General features: G+C 45.0%; 4 protein-coding genes across 4 annotated transcripts; 3 read left to right on the forward strand and 1 right to left on the reverse strand.

Moving 5' to 3' along the window:
• Nucleotides 1-7,827: 7,827 nt before the first annotated feature.
• On the reverse strand, nucleotides 7,828-9,561 carry LOC147448676 (uncharacterized). Its single transcript, XM_086522428.1, has one exon. It carries the CDS (start codon nucleotides 9,558-9,560, stop codon nucleotides 8,082-8,084), a length of 1,479 nt encoding a protein of 492 aa, XP_086378554.1. The 5' UTR covers nucleotide 9,561; the 3' UTR covers nucleotides 7,828-8,081.
• Nucleotides 9,562-9,905: 344 nt separating this feature from the next.
• LOC147448677 (uncharacterized) lies at nucleotides 9,906-10,577 on the forward strand. Its single transcript, XM_086522429.1, has one exon. The coding sequence runs from the start codon at nucleotides 9,910-9,912 to the stop codon at nucleotides 10,471-10,473; it is 564 nt and encodes a 187-aa protein (XP_086378555.1). The 5' UTR covers nucleotides 9,906-9,909; the 3' UTR covers nucleotides 10,474-10,577.
• A 431-nt stretch (nucleotides 10,578-11,008) lies between these two features.
• Nucleotides 11,009-13,243, forward strand: LOC147448678 (uncharacterized). Its single transcript, XM_086521434.1, has one exon. The coding sequence runs from the start codon at nucleotides 11,009-11,011 to the stop codon at nucleotides 13,241-13,243; it is 2,235 nt and encodes a 744-aa protein (XP_086377560.1).
• Nucleotides 13,244-15,918: 2,675 nt separating this feature from the next.
• On the forward strand, nucleotides 15,919-16,482 carry LOC147448679 (uncharacterized). The gene has a single exon (XM_086521435.1). It carries the CDS (start codon nucleotides 15,919-15,921, stop codon nucleotides 16,480-16,482), a length of 564 nt encoding a protein of 187 aa, XP_086377561.1.
• The last annotated feature ends 3,318 nt before the right edge of the window (nucleotides 16,483-19,800 follow it).

The raw sequence follows: 19,800 nt of genomic DNA on the forward strand, positions 1-19,800 counted from the left end.
CTCTCTCTCCTTCTCAAGCTTTAATGGAAAGCTTATCACCTACTCCAAGCTTGTGATAAAGAAGGCCTACACCAACAACTCTTGGCTTTGTGATGCAAATCCAACCAATAGCCAAGCTTCAATGCATGATCATCTCCTCTACCATGCTAAGTACGAAGCTAAGCTATGCTAATATGAGTGATTATGTGAGGAGATGTACATCTTTCTCGTAAGAATACTCCTTCTTCCTCTTAATCTACTCTCATACCCTGCTAGCTCTCACCATCTTCGAAGGTGTGTGAGGTCTTGTGTCTGAGACCGTGAGGGAATTGATGTTGTGTTTGATAAGTGTTTTGTGTAGTGCATGAAGTTTCCATCTTCATTGCACTAGCTAGTATTGAAGGAACACAAGAAATTTTATTGTAAAATGTCTCTCTTGATGGGAGAAACCATAATACAAAGCCTTTTGGAGGGAGTACCGGCTCCATGCAAATCCGGTCCTCAACTGTTGTCAATTGCTTAATTTCTCTCTATTTTGAAGTATTGTTCATGCTATTTAACTGGGTGTTATGCTTTTTGTTGCTCTCTCCACCCAAGCACTCTTGTTAATCTCATTAGGAATCTATCCTAATGAAATGCTCACTGTGTTCATGCTATTTTCCACTACACACAAGTTACTAGGCCATTAAATGTTACAGTATATGTACCTGAGATGAAACGTTCCTTCTTTTTAGAATGTTCTAAGATATTGACAATTGGCATGTGTACTAGACATGCATATACGCAAAGAATGAAAATAATGCAATGCCAAGAGCTTGTTACAGCCTTTTCAACACAAATTATTAGAGCACATAAATTCCAGGACACTTGCTGATTTGGTAAACAAGAAAATAATCCTTTACTCGTAATAAGAATGTACAAATAAATGTGCTAGAGTAAGTTGGTGCAGCCTAATGTTTATGGCTTGACAAAGACTGTGTCTATGGGTGGATGTAGGTTTTATGTTATGATCATTGTGATGATCATACAATGAAATCATGTGTTAACTTTTTATGAAAGATAAACATGAGGTTTTTACTCTTTCAAAATTCAAAACTTTAGATAAAAACTAGAAACCATCAAACTCAAATGAAATTTCCATGTAGGTGTGGTTCACAATTAACATTGTTGATTGAAAGAGTAGACACATGTAGAACTTGCAAGAGTATTGATGAATGAAAAGAGCATGAATCATTGTTATTGGGTTAAGGCATTATCTAAAGCTATCTAGATCATGTGTGGACCCCTAGTATTGCATTGCATGATATGATATCTAAGAGAAGTTGGATGGAAAAAAAATTAATCTATTACATCCTAAAGTTTTTGGATGTAATTTGTGAATGCACATGTTGGATGAGTTTTCAACTCAATTGGATCCAAAGGCTGAGTACGAATAGCACAAACTTGTCATGTGTTGAGAGTAAGGACATTGTCCTTTATGAAGTGTATGTAGATATAAAAAATGATTTTTGGTCCATTTGGGTTGACACACAAAAGAACATGGCAATAGGAAATGCAATTGTGCCATCACAAGTGTTGAGTGTACCACAAGGGGCACCTAATGGAAGTCACTCTGAAATTGATGGTGAAGTGTTTAGCTGAGGCATTTCAAGCTCTTTGATCCCTTCCTCGATTTGAGTCATTGGTTTTTAAGTGCCAATTATCTAGGCATTCTCCCACAATAGTCCACATGTTTGGTCTTATTCTAAGAAATCAGCTAACGTTATTGTACAAGTGACTGGTGTTGACAAAATGTCTATCAACCCTTTTGAATCGATGACCTTATTGGACGAGAGTCTCTGCGATGGGACTGCAATGACATCCGACTTTCATAGACCGTATAGATCCCCCGTCTCCCTAGTACGATTCCATCGTTGGAGAATCCAATCTCAAATTCCTCTATTGGTGAAAGAGACACACCTCTTCCATCACTATCCGAGTTTACTGATCTGCTTATCTCACTCGCTTCATTTGGCCTCTTTTACTTGTTTCCACAATTCTTCAAGACCATCTATTTCTTTACAACTCTCAGGGATAGCTAGGTTAAATCCCTCCAAAGAGTTATCCATGGGATTCAACACCATCATTGGATTTGATTGGGGGTCCTTAAGCTTTGGTCACTACTCGTGACTGAAATGTAGCTCTTTTTGTTCTTGGATTGGTGGGATTACTGGTGTAAGTGGAACAAGGATCACACCCTTAGGTTTTTCAAGTGGTGATTCTAGTAAAGCTTGGCCTGCTTGAATCATTTTCTGGCACACTTGAAGCCTTTGCTTTTCTAGTTTTGCATATGGATATGTCATCCACCTCTGTTATTGAGTTTGGTTGTTTTTAAGCCGCACTTCATAGGTTTTCAAGAGAGCATCTAGTGGCTCATTACCCTTTTTGACCAATATTGATCCTCCTGAACTAGCACTTCTCGGTTTCTCTTCTGTGGAAGGTTCTTCTGGAGGTTGAGACGTTTGCATAAGAGAAGGTGCCACCCTTTCCTCATGTTGTCTTATCTTCTCTTTAGCTTGGGTAAGCTCCTCGACTAGGGATTTCTGCTCTCGTTCCCTACGTGCTTTCATCCTAGATTTTCTAGCTTTCCAACTATTCCGTTTGCTCTTGGTTTTTTGACTAGGTGCATTGGTCTTTAGTTCACCCATCTCTGGACACGCGTTAGTTTCTGGTTTCTTTGTCTTTGGGTTCTCATTAGCTTCCTTTTGAGCTTGCGCTCTCGTCACTACTTGGACTAGTACTACATTTTTGTTTTCCGATCTATTGAGTAGCTGAACAATTCCTAAAAAATTTATTGTCATCTTTTTTATTCGGTTTGGGTTTTTTGGATAGTCGGGGATCAAGTGAATGACGCCACAACCAAGACAATAGGCATTTACTGGAGTGATCTCCGTCTGAGAACATTGTTTGAACAAGTGATTGTCAAGACTTTTGTGTCAATCTGCCTCTGGTTGAGGAACCTCTTCTTGCATTTTCTCTTGGCTATAAGCAAGCTTTGAACTAGCTAAGCCTCTATTCATAATGAACTGCAATGTCCTTTCATCCATCGCATACCTTCTTTCGTCAGGTCGAAACGCAGGAGGTGGAGGCTGTATCAGCCTCACCACTCCATGTGTTTCCCTTATCTTTTGTCGCTTCAAAGGGAAGTACCTACTTTGGTTGTTATAACACACTGTAGTAGGTACTAGTGCTTGTTTATTATATGCTTCCATCAATAGTGTGTATCTCATGTCTATATGCATTCTAGCACATGGCAGCATAGATTGTTGTCCTAAGACAGCAGACTGTGGCCTTGCAAATCCTACTGGTCCTTGCGCATTCCCCGTAACATGTCTAGGTAGAGTAGGTGCTATTGGAATAGGTTGTACATACCTTTCTCTAGCATATTCCATGTTATAGTAACACTCTTCTCTTGTATGGTTTGTCCATTTTCCCTCAATTTTGCACCACTTAGGCTCGTCCAAATCAAACCTTACAAGAGAAGTTAATCTCTTGACCATTTCATCGATAAACTTTTCTTGATCGATAGGTGCCACTGGTTTTGCAATGGATTCACTCATCTGTGAATCACTATGCTGAGAGGACGTGTCGTCCTCTTGACTCTTATAGTCCTTTTCTCTGTATTCCTCACAATTATCCACCAGATAAAGAGATTCTTTGATCAATTCTTTTAGCACCATTCTTCTTATCATATGCAGACCCTTCTGAAGACCCGCATGTCTCATTCCCTGGATAAAGATCAACACAATCGTGCTAGCGTAGGTAGTTTTGATCTTGGACAGTACTTGACAATGGATTTGTGAGACCGTGTTGTGAGCTATGCCTTTTTGTAAGAATTCTTCAATGAATTCCTTAAACAACTTGTTTAGAGTCTCAAAATTGCATCTTTCCAGTGCGTCAAATTGTGTCGCAAAATCCAAAACTTCCTTTGCTCTAGTTACTCTTCTAAAAGCCGCTACGTAATCTCTGAGATCTTTATATCTGGAGTATTTCTTGTTTACCTTTTTTTTTTATATGAGATGGTCTAACTCGCCGATTGTCTACAAGTCTAACCACAGACTCTCCCAATCCTTCTCTCGTTTCAGGCCTTCTACTGCGTCTATGTTCTTTTTCGAAGGGATTGGTTGTTCTTTTAGAGATTGTTCTATTAGGGAAATTAACCCGAGCAGACATGTCTTCCATCTTTGTGATCATTTCATCTCTTGTTATTGCTCTAGAAGGGAATTGAGGTGGCTTGTAATCCGTCATATAAGAGCTTGGAATCCGTCAGCTCCTCTAGGTATAGCTATGAGCACCTATAAAGGTTGACCTCACTGCCATCAATGTACCTATATATTCCTTCACTCTCATGACCTATCATCCGAACTCTCTTAAAAAAATGGTCTCTATCAACTGCAAGTTTGGAAGATCCATTATGGGCGGATGTTCCTCTATCTCATTGGGATCTCGAAGCTTGTATAAGCTTAGTTTGAATCTAAAGAAGACATGATTTTTGGGCTTAACAGATCTAGCTTGATGTAAGAAGTCTTAGCCCAAAGAGGTCAAGTGCTTTGGTTAGGAAAAAGTCAAAAAATTTGTGACCATTTTCTCACAATTCTCTCAAATTGTCAGTTTTAGACGCCCCCAACTTTCGGATGAATTTTGAGGCCTTAAACGATGTTTTGCAGACGCTGACCAACAATGAATGACCAAAAGGGTCTTTGATTTTTGTTTAGGGGTCAACTAGATATATTAAAGCTCAAGTTATGGCCAAAATAGTCAACCTGTGCCTAGAGACTTTATACGCTATGATGTCTACAGACTCAAAATTGCTCCAAACTTTAACTGTAGACTCTCCTTGATGTACTCTAACCAATCCAAGTCTTAGTTTGTGATTCTGACACTTTTAGTCAGGTCTGTGACTCCTTTTTCTGTTTGGTTGCCTGTAACTTCCCAGGGAGGTTAGCTAAGCCAAAAGTGATCCAAATTGGATGAAAGTTGGTCTCTAGGCCTATTTTGTGATATCAAACACTTATGTGATCTCATATGTAAGTTTGGGTCTTGAGAAATCATACGTGTATGATGTCTTTTGTGCCAGAATGAAGTGAAATTTATCCCAAAGACTCTTTATCAGTCAAGCCACTCTTAAGCAAATTTCAAAATTCAATTTGAACACTTTTTGTGCAAGTTATGGTCAATACAAGCATGAATCTTGCCCAATTTCTGTCTTTTAACATTTTTTAGTCCAAATGTGCTCCAAATGCAACGAAATTTTGGCTAGGGACTTCTGTTATGCTCTAGGACAATATGGTATAGTCAAATGTCTGATTTGACCTAGATCTGGCCTCTAAGACATCATACATGTATGATGTCTTTTGGCTCAGATCCCACTTCTGCTTCTACCCAAGGTACTCCTTGTTGATGTATACAACAAGAATATGTGATCACAACAAATTTTGGATATCAAAATTACTCAAAATCACTATTTTTTCACCTTTACCTTCTTGGATCTGCAAAATCCTCCTTATATTCAAAGATATGTGTCCAAATGAGATGAAATTTTACAAACAAGCTTAAATCATCATTTCCCAACCTCTTGTGGGGTCAAATGTGCAATTGGACCTTCAAATCTTGACGTGAGACATCATACACGTATGATGTGTTTGTGCTCAAAATTAGCCCAAACTTGGTCTATAAGCTTGTTTTGTGGTGCTAAACACCTTGGTAAGCTCAAATGTGAATTTTGATCCCTAAAATTGCCCTTTAGACATCATACGTGATGATGTCTAACTGGTCAAATTGAAGTAAATTTCACTTCAGAGGTTCCCCACTACACTACCAACTCACAACAATTACTTTCATAATTCAATTCCAATACTTTTCGTGCTAAATATAGTCAATTTACGCAATCACTTGGCCGAGATCTGTCTTGTGGCCTTTACAAGCCCAAAATGCTTCAAATTCAATGGAATGTGGCCTATATGCTTCCTAATTGCTCAAGATCACAAGGGTGCACTCAAATGTAACTTTTGACCTCAAATCTGGCCTCTAAGACCTGATTATGTGCTCACAACAAATTTTGGAAATCAAAATTGGACAAAATTGCCACTTTTTGACAGGGAATTTGTGATACACTTTGTAATTAAATGCTCACAAATTAAAAAAATAAAAACACAAAGAGAGAGGATTAAAAGAATGAGACGCCAAACAACTTGTCCCACTATTTCATAACTTTGAATTTCTCGAGGAAATTCTATAACTAAAAGTGATGCATAAAATAACACATAAGTGCACAAAGCGCCTTGCAAAGAGAAACAAAAAATTTGGTTTATAAAAAATAAACTTTGCTTATAAAATGTGACATAATGCCATTACATGGCTTCACAAATCCTAAGAGAATGCATTAAAAGTGTCCGCATTTGTAGAGATTGTTTAATCTGTTTCACCTTGTGTTCTTGGGCCATAGACTTGTTGGTAGTTGTGTGTGGCCGATAGCGTTCCATTTCCCCAACCTCTTTAAAGTCCACCTTGATGCCAAGTGTATTCTTCCTTCCAATGAGATGGCCCACAAAAACCTTTCCACATTGTTCGACCCAACACGTGGTTAATTTTCAATCTTGTCCAATAGGCCGACTTAAATAGTATTAAGAACTTGTTCATCCCTTGTGTGGAAGACCCTCATCATGTAGCTTCTTTTGCTATAACCACTTTTGAGTGGCCATCCTTCAAGGCTCATGCCCCAAAAAAACCTCTCGTAGATCATGGGGATCTTGAAGAAATGATCAATGATCTTCATAAAGAATTTTTCACAATTTTATCATGTGGGAAAATCTAGAAACTAGATCTCATACTGCTTCAGATTCCCGCCATTTAACATGGTCTTGGATTTAAATTCAAAAATTTTGATAGAAAAGGTAATAAGAAATCCAACTAAGATTTCAATGTTGCACTATAGTGCATTATTGGCCATAGGATGATTAGGTTTTAGTGATTGAGATTGGGTGATAGGCTACAAGCTTGTCAGCTTTTGTAGCTACCACGATTACAATGGGTCCCACTAGCTCACATTTGTAGGGCCAAGAATGGCATGTCAACCATGAGACTCTCTATAACTCTCAACTAAGTCTCTCTAAACCTAAGTTAATCTTAATCTAAGTCACACTATACCCTAAATTAAATGAATTTAAACTCTTAACTAATCTTAAACCTAATCACACTAAGCCCTAAAATAAATTTAAACTAAGTCACCATTTATCATAAACTAATTTTAAACAAACCCTAAGCTACACATAAAAGAGCCCACACTAAAGTAATCCTAACCCCTAATCAAGCCTTAGATTATTTCAAAATAACTAACTATTCCATGAAACATAAACAAAATTGACTAATTCAAACAAAAAATTTGCTAAACGTTGTTTGCAAGTTGACCATAACAGATTGCACTCTTTGGATATTTAGATGTTTCTGTAAGAGATTAACAAAATAATTATAACTATTATAAACATAGTCACTGAGATATCCAAACAGAAAGGAAGAGGCATGCAAGGTATAGTACGAAGGATAGAGGGTGTTAAGATCGAAGACACTCATTGTACTATTGAACATGCAAGAAAAGATTGGGTATGGCAACATTAAGGGCCATTCTTTTCATCTTTATAGTAATTTTATGAAGAGCTCTTGAAGGGGTCTATTTTTAGATATGGCTTGCTTTTAGAAGTGGGCATGGTAGGATAGCATAACTAATGAACAACAAGCAGATAATCGTGTCAACCACCTCAAAAGATCTTGCTAGTAATTCAAGATTGCTTGCCTCTTAACAACAACACTTCAAGAAAAATCCAACGAATGAAGATAGAAGAAATTTACATGACAAAGGTAGAAGCATGGGGTACCTTGATTGGGATCCAAGGGAGAGTGGTTGCTCATTTGAAGCACTTTACTTGACCAACCACCTTTGCTTAAAAAGCTTGCTCTCTTCACTTGCAAAGTAGACTCAAAACTGTGATGTAACATGATTAGAGTACACATGGGATATTTTGTACATAGAGGTAATTTCCTCAAGAACACATAAGCACATGAATGATCTACCCAACGCTTCTCGCTCGGAGAAGCTTGAATGCATAGATTCCGCCAGCAAGCGCTCCTGACGCAACAGCTGTGGCTGGAACGAGGTTGGAGGCGGAGGCACGTCGACGCGGAGGCGGCAATGGTGGTGCTTTTGGCGGAGAGGGCTTCTCGAGGACACTAGTAACAACATTGAGCTCAGAAATAAGATGAGCAGCTGTTCTTTGGGTGGAGGTGGCAGAGCTTGTGGCAGCCTCTACCGCCTCCTCCAACAAATTCACCTTGTCCTTCCACTCCGAGATTTTTGCCTTGAGTTGCATTAGCCCGCGTGAGAACGCATGTGTCATTTTTTCAAATTCAACCTGTACCAGCCGGTCAGCCTCGGAGGAACTCTCCCGGTAGAAGAGGAGGGAGGACAGCTGGCGGCTGAGTTGGGCGGTGTCCAGCTCATCAGAGACCGCCAGCTTGGCGGAGCGCTCGGCCAGGTCAGCTTCCAGCTTGGAGGCACGCTCCTTCGCAGCGGCGGCTTCGGTAGCGGCGCGTTCCACGTCTTCGCTTAAATGCTTCATCTCGCCCTCGTATTCCATGACGGCCTCCTCCAGCTCAGCCACCTGGTCGGCCAGCTCAGCAACCCTGGCTGTCTCGCTTGCAGCCTGTTGTTCGGCCTTCTCCAAGGCACTTTCCAACCGCACGCGCTCTGCTTTTGCCTGCATCAGCAGCTTGATGACCTCGGCCTGCAGACCCTCTTTCTCTGCATGTAGCGCCTCCTTCTCCGCCTTCATCCCCTCCTTTACTTCATGCAGCTCTTCCCTGTCCAGCCTCATCTCCTCCACAACTTTCCGCATGGCGCCGACCTCCCCTCCCGCCCTCTCCAGCTCTCTCTCCTTCTCCTCCAGCTTCCTCTGCATCGCCTCCACCTCTCCTTCCAGTGCCTGCTTCTCTGTGTTCAAGATTTCCATTGCTTCTCTCTCCACCGCGCATCTGTCTCGTTCCTGAAGCTCCATGGCTGCGTCCTTCTCTTGAATCTGCGCCTGCAAAGCCGCATTCTCTTGAGACAACAGCTTGCTGAGCTCGCAAAGCTTCTCCACGTCCTGGTCCAGCGCTGCCATCCTGGCGCGTGACTCGGCTGCCGCAAAGTCGGACTCAGCATTCTTGGCCTCCGACTCTGCAAGCTCCACTTTGGTGACTGACAGCGTGTCTTCCACGTCACGTTTTGCATTGCGGAGAGAAGCGTTCTCATTGGTGAGGGATTCGACCTGTTTCTTAAGGGAGACGATCTCTTCTTTGAGAGAGGGCACGCTGGAGAAGAAATCGCCCAGGCTTTTTTTGCTGTCAGCGGCCACGCTGGATCTGATGTGGGTCTCCGACAGGTTTCTCGCGTTTCTAATGCTGTAAGGGGAGCGGGCCCGCTCTGCAATTTTCTGGCGCTGCGAGGCTGGAGTCCACTCCTGCAGGTAGCGGATTCGCTCTGATAAACCGGTTGCATTCTCCCATGTCATCTTTTCTCTCTCTCTCTCTCTCTCTCTCTCTCTCTCTCTCTAACAGTATCTATCCCATCTCTCTCTCTCCCTCCTCCCTCTCTCTGTGCGGCGGCGCCGGCGCGTATAACCGCTACCTCTCTCTCTTCTCTCTATCTCTCTCTCTCTCTCTGGAGTAGGAACGGAGTCCCAACTTCCTCTTTCCAAACCTTAAACATTTTGCGTTGAATTGAAATTTCACGTCGTTTTTAATTTTGACCATCTTCAGAGGGCCTCCCATTATTATTGAGCCCATAGGTGTTGGGCTCCTCGTGAGAGGGAACTTTTTCCACGTGCGCCGGCGGTCCCTCCTTGCCCCTAGCGCCCCCACATGGGCTGTCCCTCATGCGGCCCGGCGATCCACGTTCCCATTTCTAACCTAACTCCCGCTAACCTAACTTCTCACCGTGGACGGCACTTGAGGGGGACCGAGGCCCCGTTTGGTGAATTGCCCCTCTCCGCGGCCATGCTCCCCGCGGGCCGATATGACGACTCGTGGACCCGTCGCTCCTGTGGACAAAACATGACTCCGGGAGCCCCCGAAAGACTCTATGCAAGTAAGAGCCCCGCTTGGGCCGTGGTCGGGTCCCCGGGGGTCCCGTGGTCCAAAACGGCCCGGGACGCAATCGCGGGGCCGTTTCGGCATTTTGATAAGATTTTGGAACCGCGGCTCCTGGAAGGGACCGACGGTGACTCCTTGAGAGGGATTTCTACCTCAAGACCATGGGGCTTGGGTGGTTTGCCTGAGCGCCCCGAATTAAAGGACTTATATGGGAGTAGTACTCCACTCTTGGTGAACCGTGCGCATCCTGCCGAGGTAGCTAAGAGGGGGCCGGTTGTCAACCGGAGCCGGGGTGGTAGTCCTCACGTCCATAAAACCATTTACCCATTCTAGGTTGGAGTTAGGTTAACCCAGTCTTCAGAGGCGCTGGAGAGGCCTCCGTCCCTTTTGTAATCAACTTTTTGAATCAATACAAAGCGCCAATCACGGGCTTGTTTCTACAAATCTTGTCTCGCGCGTCCCTTTGAAATACTTGCTCAACTTGTTGTGAAGTCGGCTAACTTGTGTTCAGGTGAAGGATCGGTGAACGCGCGCGGCCCCTAAGTTCCATTTACGGGCCGCTCTTCAGGGTCCCGTAACACTTGGTATCAGAGCTTGAAATTCAAAGCTGGTCTATGCCTAACAGAGGGGGACAAAGACCCGCCGAAAGTGACTCCAGCAGCACTCCCCTACCCGCCGCAAGATTAGAAGAAATCGCAGCGGACGGTGTAATTGACTCTTGGGAGTATTCCAGGTGGATACGTTCTCAAGGGAGACTACAACGCCTAGACCCTATCAGCGAAGCCGGGCCAGAGTTTGAGTCCGCGCCTTCGTCACCCAACAAAATGAGTCACGCAGATGGAGACTCATTTCATGGGGAGAGGACAGAATGGAAAGGTGGGAGGCTATACTAGAGTCTCAAGCCACGCTGGTTCAACAGCTCGTACAGGTAAGTCTGCTGAATGCTCAGAATGCCACAGCAGACAAAGGAAAAGGGCCGGCAAGCACGTCGGGAGCTCCCGCGAGTGGGAGTGATGGGATGGGGAGTTTCAAGCCTATTAAACCCACTCCCTACTCGGGCCAACGGGACTCAATGATACTGGAGAAATGGATCCGCGACACAGAGAGTTTCTACCGCACAAGCAAAATGGAAGAACACTTATGGACATCCGTGGTGTCTCATTTCTTAGCAGAGGACGCTTACAGTTGGTTCCTCCTAGAAGAGAGGAAAAACCCCTACATGTCATGGACCCGCCTCAAGGCTGAGATGCGGGACTACTTCGTTCCGAAGAATGAAGACTTCAGACACTTAGACGAATGGAGGGCCTTCACCCAAGGCGAAAGCAAGCTGCAGGAGTATGTGTCCAAATACAGGCAGTCCATGCTGAAAGTGGAACAGATGACTTGGGAGAGAGTGAGACTCCATGGTTTCCTCTATGGGCTCAAAGACTGGGCCCGTAGGGAGATCGAAAAGCAGAATCCGGTCGACTACATGGCAGCGCTGGCCATGGCGGAAAGGCTAGTGGACTCCGACTTGCGCCGAAAGGGGGCCACCAACGCAAAGTCTGGGGGAAGTGGGAATACCCCTTCCAACTCGAACAAAAATCAGTCTTCAGCTGGGCCTCAAAGGAGTGAGCCCGCAGGCAGCTTGTCAATCCAGCCCCGACTGTATGGGAACTTTCGCAATAATGCGCCAAGCAGCTACAGCGGCTCGTCGAGTAGTAGGAACTTCTCGGTGAACCAGCCTGGAGGGGCCCCTCAACGGACGCTGCCTTGGAGGGCGAATCCTTCCCGCCCATGCCGTAACTGTGGGGGTCCTCACTGGGATAATGATTGTCACAAAGCTAGCTCTCAGTCTCGAGCTCACTCCACTTGGGCCAATGAGACCAACGCTGACAGGACAGGATCTTCACAAGTGCAGATCACTGAGATCACGGAGCAAGAGTCTGAAAGTGGAAACAAAGAGTCTACCGAAGGGACGGTCCGTGTAGGAGCCATCAAAGCTTCTCTACACTGCCTGGCAGCTCGTATCAAACCGATCCCAAATATGTATGTCAAGACGGTGATCAACGGGCAGTCACAATTGGCGATGCTCGACTCGGGAGCGAGTCACAACTTCATCTCACCATCATGTGCCAAACGCTTGGGAGTAAAGACCTGCAAGCCCGGAGGAGGACGAAGCATCTCAGTGGGCTTCGTACAAGGCGAAGACTCGAACACCGCGATGGCGTACGACGTGGCGGTCCAAGTAGGTGAATGGCGAGCCAAAGTGGACTTCATCGTCGTACCCATGGATTCCTACGACATGATGTTTGGCCTGGCCTGGTATGACTCCTACGTGATGGGGTTGTATGCCAAGGGCATGAATCAACTGATGCTGGACATGAATGGTAAGGGGGTGATTGTCCCGATCATCCGACCTATGGACACGCCTCCTGCCCGCAAGACTACTCAAGAAAAAGCTCCGCCTAAGCCACAACCTTACGTGCCACCTCAAGCCCGAGGGCAGGTGAACGCAGCTCAAACTAAGACACCGACGCCGACGAAAACGGAAAAAGGGAAGACTCGAGTTAGCTGGGATGACCTAGTCCCAGACTCAATGTGGATCTCACCAAAGCAAGCAGAGAAGGCTCTCAAACAAGGGGCCCAGGTTCACTGCTGTGTGATGAAAGTAACACTAGCAGATTCAGACGAAGAGTGCACTATCAGGGATAGTCGCATCATCAAGGTGATTGAAGAATTCAAGGACGTGGTACCGCCGCAGCTTCCAACTGGGCTCCCACCTAAGCGAGCAGTGGACCACAAGATCAATCTAGTGCCTGGCCATTCGCCGCCAGCCCGTCCACCCTATCGAATGGATGCCACACAACTACAAGAACTGAAGAAGCAACTAGGAGAACTACTTGAAGCAGGTTTTATCAGGCCCAGCAAGTCCCCTTACGGGGCCCCGGTGCTTTTTGTCACAAAGAAGGACGGCTCATCCAGGCTCTGCGTCGACTATAGAGCCCTGAATAAAATAACCATCCGGAACAGGTACCCTCTGCCGCATATGGATGATCTAACAGACAGGTTGGCAGGGGCAAAATACTTCACTAAGGTCGATCTGCGATCAGGATACCACTAGATTCGGATCGTGGATGAAGATGTGCACAAGACAGCTTTCAGGTCACGGTATGGAGCTCACGAATGGCTAGTGCTTCCCTTTGGCCTCACCAATGGAGTAGCTACCTTCTCAGCTGGAATGGATACAGATTTCGGCGACATGCTGGATGAATTCCTCATTGTGCACCTGGATGACCTGCTAATCTACAGCAAAACTTTTGAAGAGCACGTAGAGCATGTGCGCCAGGTGCTCTGCAGACTCAGAGAATGCAAGTGGTATGCAAAACTGGAAAAGTGCGTCTTCGCAGTACAGGAAGTGGAATTCTTGGGCTTCTTGGTCACTGCAGATGGAATTCGCGTGGATCCTAAAAAGATTGAGGCCGTGGTGAACTGGCCTGCCCCCGGAACAGTTACACAGGTACGCGAGTTCGTGGGTTTCACTCAGTATTGCCGAAAGTCCATCAAAGATTTTTCGAAGATCATGGCCCCCATAACAGACACCACCAAGGGTTCGCTAGCGTTCAAGTGGACAGATGAAGCCCAACGAGCTTTTGAGCACATCAAACAAGTAATGTGTTCCCTACCGGTACTTAAGCTCCCAGAATTCGACAAGCCATTCGAAATTCACACCGATGCCTCACGCATCGCACTGGGAGGGGTACTAATGCAAGTTGAAAGACCAGTAGCCTACATTTCGAAGAAGTTTACAGACCCACAGAAGAGATGGGCTACGCACGAGCAGGAGATGTATGCAGTGGTATACTGTCTTGACCAATGGCGTCACTACGTATTGGACAAGCACACTAAAGTATACACGGATAATGTTTCCCTGAAGTATTTCTAGACCCAACCTAAGCTCTCTCACAAACAGAGTCGGTGGCAAGATCAGCTAGCAGAATATGACATAGAAATCATCCACAAGCCGGGCAAGCAGAATGCAATGCCAGATGCTCTCAGTCGCATGCCCGAGGTTAATGCAGTTAGCGTAATAAGCAGTGATGAAGTACTGGATCAAATTCGCGAGGCCAGTAAGACAGACCCCGCAGTATTACAGATGATGCAGAGTTGGCGACAAGGCAAGACTTCCGTGGGGCTGTTCGACTTGCGGGATGGGCTATGGTATGCTCATAACCGCGTGTATGTACCAGATGATCCTACACTCAAGGCAAAACTGCTCTGGGAAACCCATGACTGCAAAGTTGCAGGACACGGTGGGCAAAAGAGATCCTTTGACAGGTTAAGCCGTCACTTTTTCTGGCCAAAGATGCAGGAAGATGTGGTGGAATATGTAAGAACTTGCCCAACATGCCAGCTAGTCAAGGCACAGCGAATAAAGCCGGCAGGGCTTTTGATGTCTATGCCTACACCATCTCGCCCCTGGGATGTGATAAGCATGGACTTCATTGTCGACTTACCCGAAAGCCACGGATTCACTACCATCTTCGTGATCGTGGACTACTTTTCAAAGCAGGCGCACTTCATTCCTGCAAAGCCGCCCCTTACTGCCTACCAGACGGTGCGGCTTTTCTTCAAGCATGTCTTCAAGAATCACGGACTTCCACTGGCCATTGTTTCGGATCGCGATGGGCGATTCTTAAGCGACATGTGGCGGGAGTTATTCAAGCTCCTAGGCACACAGCTCAGGTTTTCTTCAGCCTATCACCCCCAAACAGATGGGGAGACCGAGCGAATCAATCAAGGCATCGAAGATTACATCCGTTGCTATGTCCAAGCAGATCAAAAGGATTGGGCAGACTTTCTGGAAGTCCTTGAGTTTCAGTACAATAGCAGTGTGCACTCGGGGACAGGATACACCCCATTTGAACTAGCTACAGGAAAAGAGGTGATTACACCCATGGCACTTGCTTCGGGCACTATGCATGCAGAAGATCAGGATGCTGAGCAGTTTTTGACGGCTTGGCAGAAACGTTTGGATGTAGCCAAAAAGCACTTGATGAAGTACAAAGATAAGTATGTAGCCAGACATAACGAAAAAGCACGAACAGAGTTCTTTCAGAAGGGTGACTTGGTGCTGGTGAGTGCCCAGAACATCAACCTTCCCGAAAACTTAACACCCAAATTCAACCACCGCTTCTATGGTCCATACCGGGTACTGCAAGATTTCAACAACGTCTCCTACAAGCTGGAGCTACCTTCCAACGTCAAGATCCACAATGTTTTTCACATCAGCCTACTCAAACGATTTCAGGTTGATGGGAAATACGGCCGCCATGTACCTCTACTAGACAAAGGAGTAAACCCCTTTGAGCCAAAAATAATCATCAAACACCGTTTCAGGCGCAACAACCTAGAGTTCTATGTCAAGTGGAGAGGGCGGCCAATGTCAGATTGCACTTGGGTGCCAGAAGATAGAGTCATTGCAATGGATAAGCAGTTGTTGCTTCGGTACTACAGGATTCCGGACCTCAAACACATGCCTAGGGCATAGAAGACCACAACCCTGTACAGCAGTAGTATAGGATGCAGTAGTTTGTCAGCACAGTCATGCTCAGTTTTTCAGCAGAATAAAGATGCGTTATGCGACAATTATGCGATGTATGCACTATGTGGTCAAATGCTTTACAATCTTGACGAGGACGTCAAGTTCCTTGAGGGGGGGGAGAATGTTGGGCTCCTCGTGAGAGGGAACTTTTTCCACGCACGTCGGCGGTCCCTCCTTGCCCCTAGCGCCCCCACATGGGCTGTCCCTCATGCGGCCCGGCGGTCCACGTTCCCATTTCTAACCTAACTCCCGCTAACCTAACTTCTCACCGTGGACGGCACTTGAGGGGGACCGAGGGCCCGTTTGGTGAATTTCCCCTCTCCGCGGCCATGCTCCCCACGGGCCGATATGACGACTCGTGGACCCGTCGCTCCTGTGGACAAAACATGACTCCGGGAGCCCCCGAAAGACTCTATGCAAGTAAGAGCCCCGCTTGGGCCGTGGCCGGGTCCCCGGGGGTCCCGTGGTCCAAAACGGCCCGGGACGCAACCGCGGGGCCGTTTCGGCATTTTGATCAGATTTTGGAACCGCGGCTCCTGGAAGGGACCGACGGTGACTCCTTGAGAGGGATTTCTATCTCAAGACCATGGGGCTTGGGTGGTTTGCCTGAGCGCCCCGAATTAAAGGACTTATATGGGAGTAGTACTCCACTCTTGTTGAACCGTGCGCATCTTGCCGGGGTAGCTAAGAGGGGGCCGGTTGTCAACCGGAGCCGGGGTGGCAGTCCTCACGTCCATAAAACCATTTACCCATTCTAGGTTGGAGTTAGGTTAACCCAGTCTTCAGAGGCGCTGGAGAGGCCTCCGTCCCTTTTGTAATCAACTTTTTGAATCAATACAAAGCGCCCGTCACGGGCTTGTTTCTACAATCTTGTCTCGCGCGTCCCTTTGAAATACTTGCTCAACTTGTTGTGAAGTCGGCTAACTTGTGTTCAGGTGAAGGATCGGTGAACGCGCGCGGCCCCTAAGTTCCATTTACGGGCCGCTCTTAAGGGTCCCGAAACAATAGGCCCCTTCAAGCTCGGCAGTAAGTAACACCTATATTGAAGAGGGGGTAATGGGATCAAGGGCGAGGAATTTCATGCAAGAAGGCCGCGGAGACCGACGTCGTAGATCTCTGCTCAAAAACTAAACTTGGACAACTTGGGCAATGCATGTTAACTTACAATATTACGCCGTAAAAACGATTAAGGATATACAATGTGCACGTGGGTGAGGTGGTTAGCTTATGTGACCCTAAACATGGATTGCGAGGTCACGGGTTCAAACATCATCTATGCGCCTTGTTTTTTCCGTTGGTCAGGTTTAGTGCACCTCATTTTTTCGAAAGCGCGCCTCGTTTTTCCCATTGGCTAGGTTTAGTACGCGTCGAGAATCGAACCCCCAACCGCGATCTCGATCCCATTACGCTCCTTTGCATTAAATATAGGTGTTACTTAGTGCCAAGGCCCTTGAAGGTGCCATTGGAGAGAAGCAAAACGCGCCTGTGGATTACAGGAGTTATCGCTGCTTTTTCGTTGGGGTGGTTTGCACCTTTATTACTTGCATCAACCGGTTGTCGATCCCGTTGAACTGCATATTGTGAGGTTGCAACGATGTTGTTGAGGTTGCAACGCCCTTCCATATCCCAACTTAAAGCACATTCTAGAAGGGGTTCTTTTTATTTTGGAAGGCCTTGTAAAAGACGAGTGCATATTGTTGAGGTTGCAACGCCCTTCCATATCCCAACTTAAAGCACATTCTAGAAGGGGTTCTTTTTATTTTGGAAGGCCTTGTAAAAGACGAGTGCAACCCCATAGTAATGCCAGCAACCGGTGAGAGGAGCATGGGCATGGACTGCAGACAATTATAGCTTGTGCAAGACTAGACAAGATTAGTGCCAATCATAGTTGTAGAGTCTTCGCTAAAACTGGTTGTAGCCTGTCGCAACCTGTAAAGAGGCATAGTTGTGGTTGTAGAGGGTGGTCGAAGTACTCTCCAGCCGAGTGGTGCATTTCTCTAGAAAGGCGATTGTAGTTGCCGTATGGGAGTGATGAATTTCGAGAAATCCTTCTCAACTACACTTTGAACTGGCTTACGAGAAGGTCCTCTAAATCGGCTACGCTTGTGAGTATGGGACATGCAACGACTTTTAAACAGGCTCTTTTCAATTGGCAAGCCCGCCAAGGTAAGGGGCCTATGGGGGAACCCTCTTATCTATTTCCTAAAAGAGAAGTGCCTTGTTTTGTTCACTATTTTTGGCCTGCAAAAGGCCAAAGAAGACTCTGGAGAGGTGGATTTGAGCATGAAAATTTTCAGCCGCTAGATGTGAATCTTTGGATCCATGCCACCTGTACGCATTGCGGGCAAAAGTTAGGGAAGCCCAAGTGTGCAAGGTGTCCTCGTTCAATGAACCTGGCATGCACGCTATGGAGAACTGATAAATCATGAAGTTGACGGTTGACATGCTGATGTAGGGCCACTGACTAGCCATTCTTAATGGATGCAAGTATGAGAGGGAGTCCCCCATGTGATTTTTGGAATATGAATGCTCACACAAAAACATTGCAACATGATACTCAACAATTTGAAATGTCATACATTCCAACGGAGTTTACTTATATGATCGTACTTCAATGGATGAGAAAGAGCTGGATCACTATGGAAAGTTACTTTTACACATGTGTAATAGCACGAGTATGCTCATTGACAATGGTGTATCTTTATGGAGTGGAACATATGGATTTACATGTAGAAAACATAATGGGGATAGTGTCATTGACTATATGCTACTCTTTTAAGTCATCATGTATCGCTTAAAGTGTTTTATGCTTAGCCAATGGACCCCGCAATCAGACCATTGGACATTATGTATTGACCTTGCATGTGGAGAAGCAACTAAGAATTATAATCTCAGCCAAAGGGAAGATAAGTTATCACTATGTATGGATTTCAAATGGGCACTTATGTATATTGAAATGGTTGAACAAAAGTTATGGATGACAAAGCTTCAATATGACGCACCACTGGAAACCAAATGGGAAGCTTTCAAGAACGTTATTTGGTCTTGTGCCAAAGAATGCTTTGCTATAAATCATGTCCATGGTATCAACAAAGATAGATTACGCAAAAGGTGGACAGATAAAGAATGTCAAGATTCTAGAAAGTCCTTAATAAAGCTTGATGCAACTATGAACAAAGACAACTATCAAAGTCATTTTCCTACATACAAGGCATTGATTCAAAAAAAGAGAAGAACATGTGAAGTAAAGTATGATTTTTTTCAAGTCCAAGAAAAGGCACATGCATGTGGAAGATTCTGGAGAAACTTGAGGGGCAATCAAGTTGAGAGTTTTGGTAGCTAGTCTTGTGGATATCTGCACACATTGTAGGCAACTAACTATATGAACAACCAAATGCTGGGAAAATTCCATTTTATGGTTCAGTCTCATTATGCCCTCTATTTTTACTATTGAGGATGTATATGGTGGGCTCAAAAAGTTGGCCACTTGCAAAGAGGAGATCTTCAAGGTATCAAGCCAGAAATGATTAACTGAACAAGATATTTTACACATGAGTGGATGTGTGATATGTTCAACCTTGCGCTTCAACATGGTATGCCTTATGATTGGAGTACTAATTGGGTCAAGTGTTTGCATAAAGAAGGGGATGTAAAGAATGTAAATACTACCGGACTATAATGATTGGGTCTCTTATGGAAAATTTGTTTGGGTGCATAATGGATATAAAATTGAGTGATTAGACTCAAGAGAATGGCAAGCGTGCAAAAGGAAAATCAGGTTTTCGTCTATGAAATAGGGGTCTTTATTGATTGTGGTATCATGATTTAAAGGCATTGCATATTGATGTTCATTTTTTTTAATGAATTACAAGAATGGATAGTCACCTTCAAGACAAGATATGTATGATGCTAAGAGGTGAATGTGCCGATCTTGGATGCATCTCAAGAATAGACCTATAAATGTATTGCAATGGCACTAAGATTGGTCAAGGAAATGTATCTATATTTGTGAAAAAATTTATGAAAGATGTGGATCTTCCTTGCCCAATTGTGGAGGCGAAAAACCTTCAAACTGC

Source organism: Adiantum capillus-veneris, chromosome 10 (assembly GCF_014529385.1).
Source record: "Adiantum capillus-veneris isolate H3 chromosome 10, ASM1452938v2, whole genome shotgun sequence".
Classification (NCBI taxonomy): Eukaryota; Viridiplantae; Streptophyta; class Polypodiopsida; order Polypodiales; family Pteridaceae; genus Adiantum; species Adiantum capillus-veneris.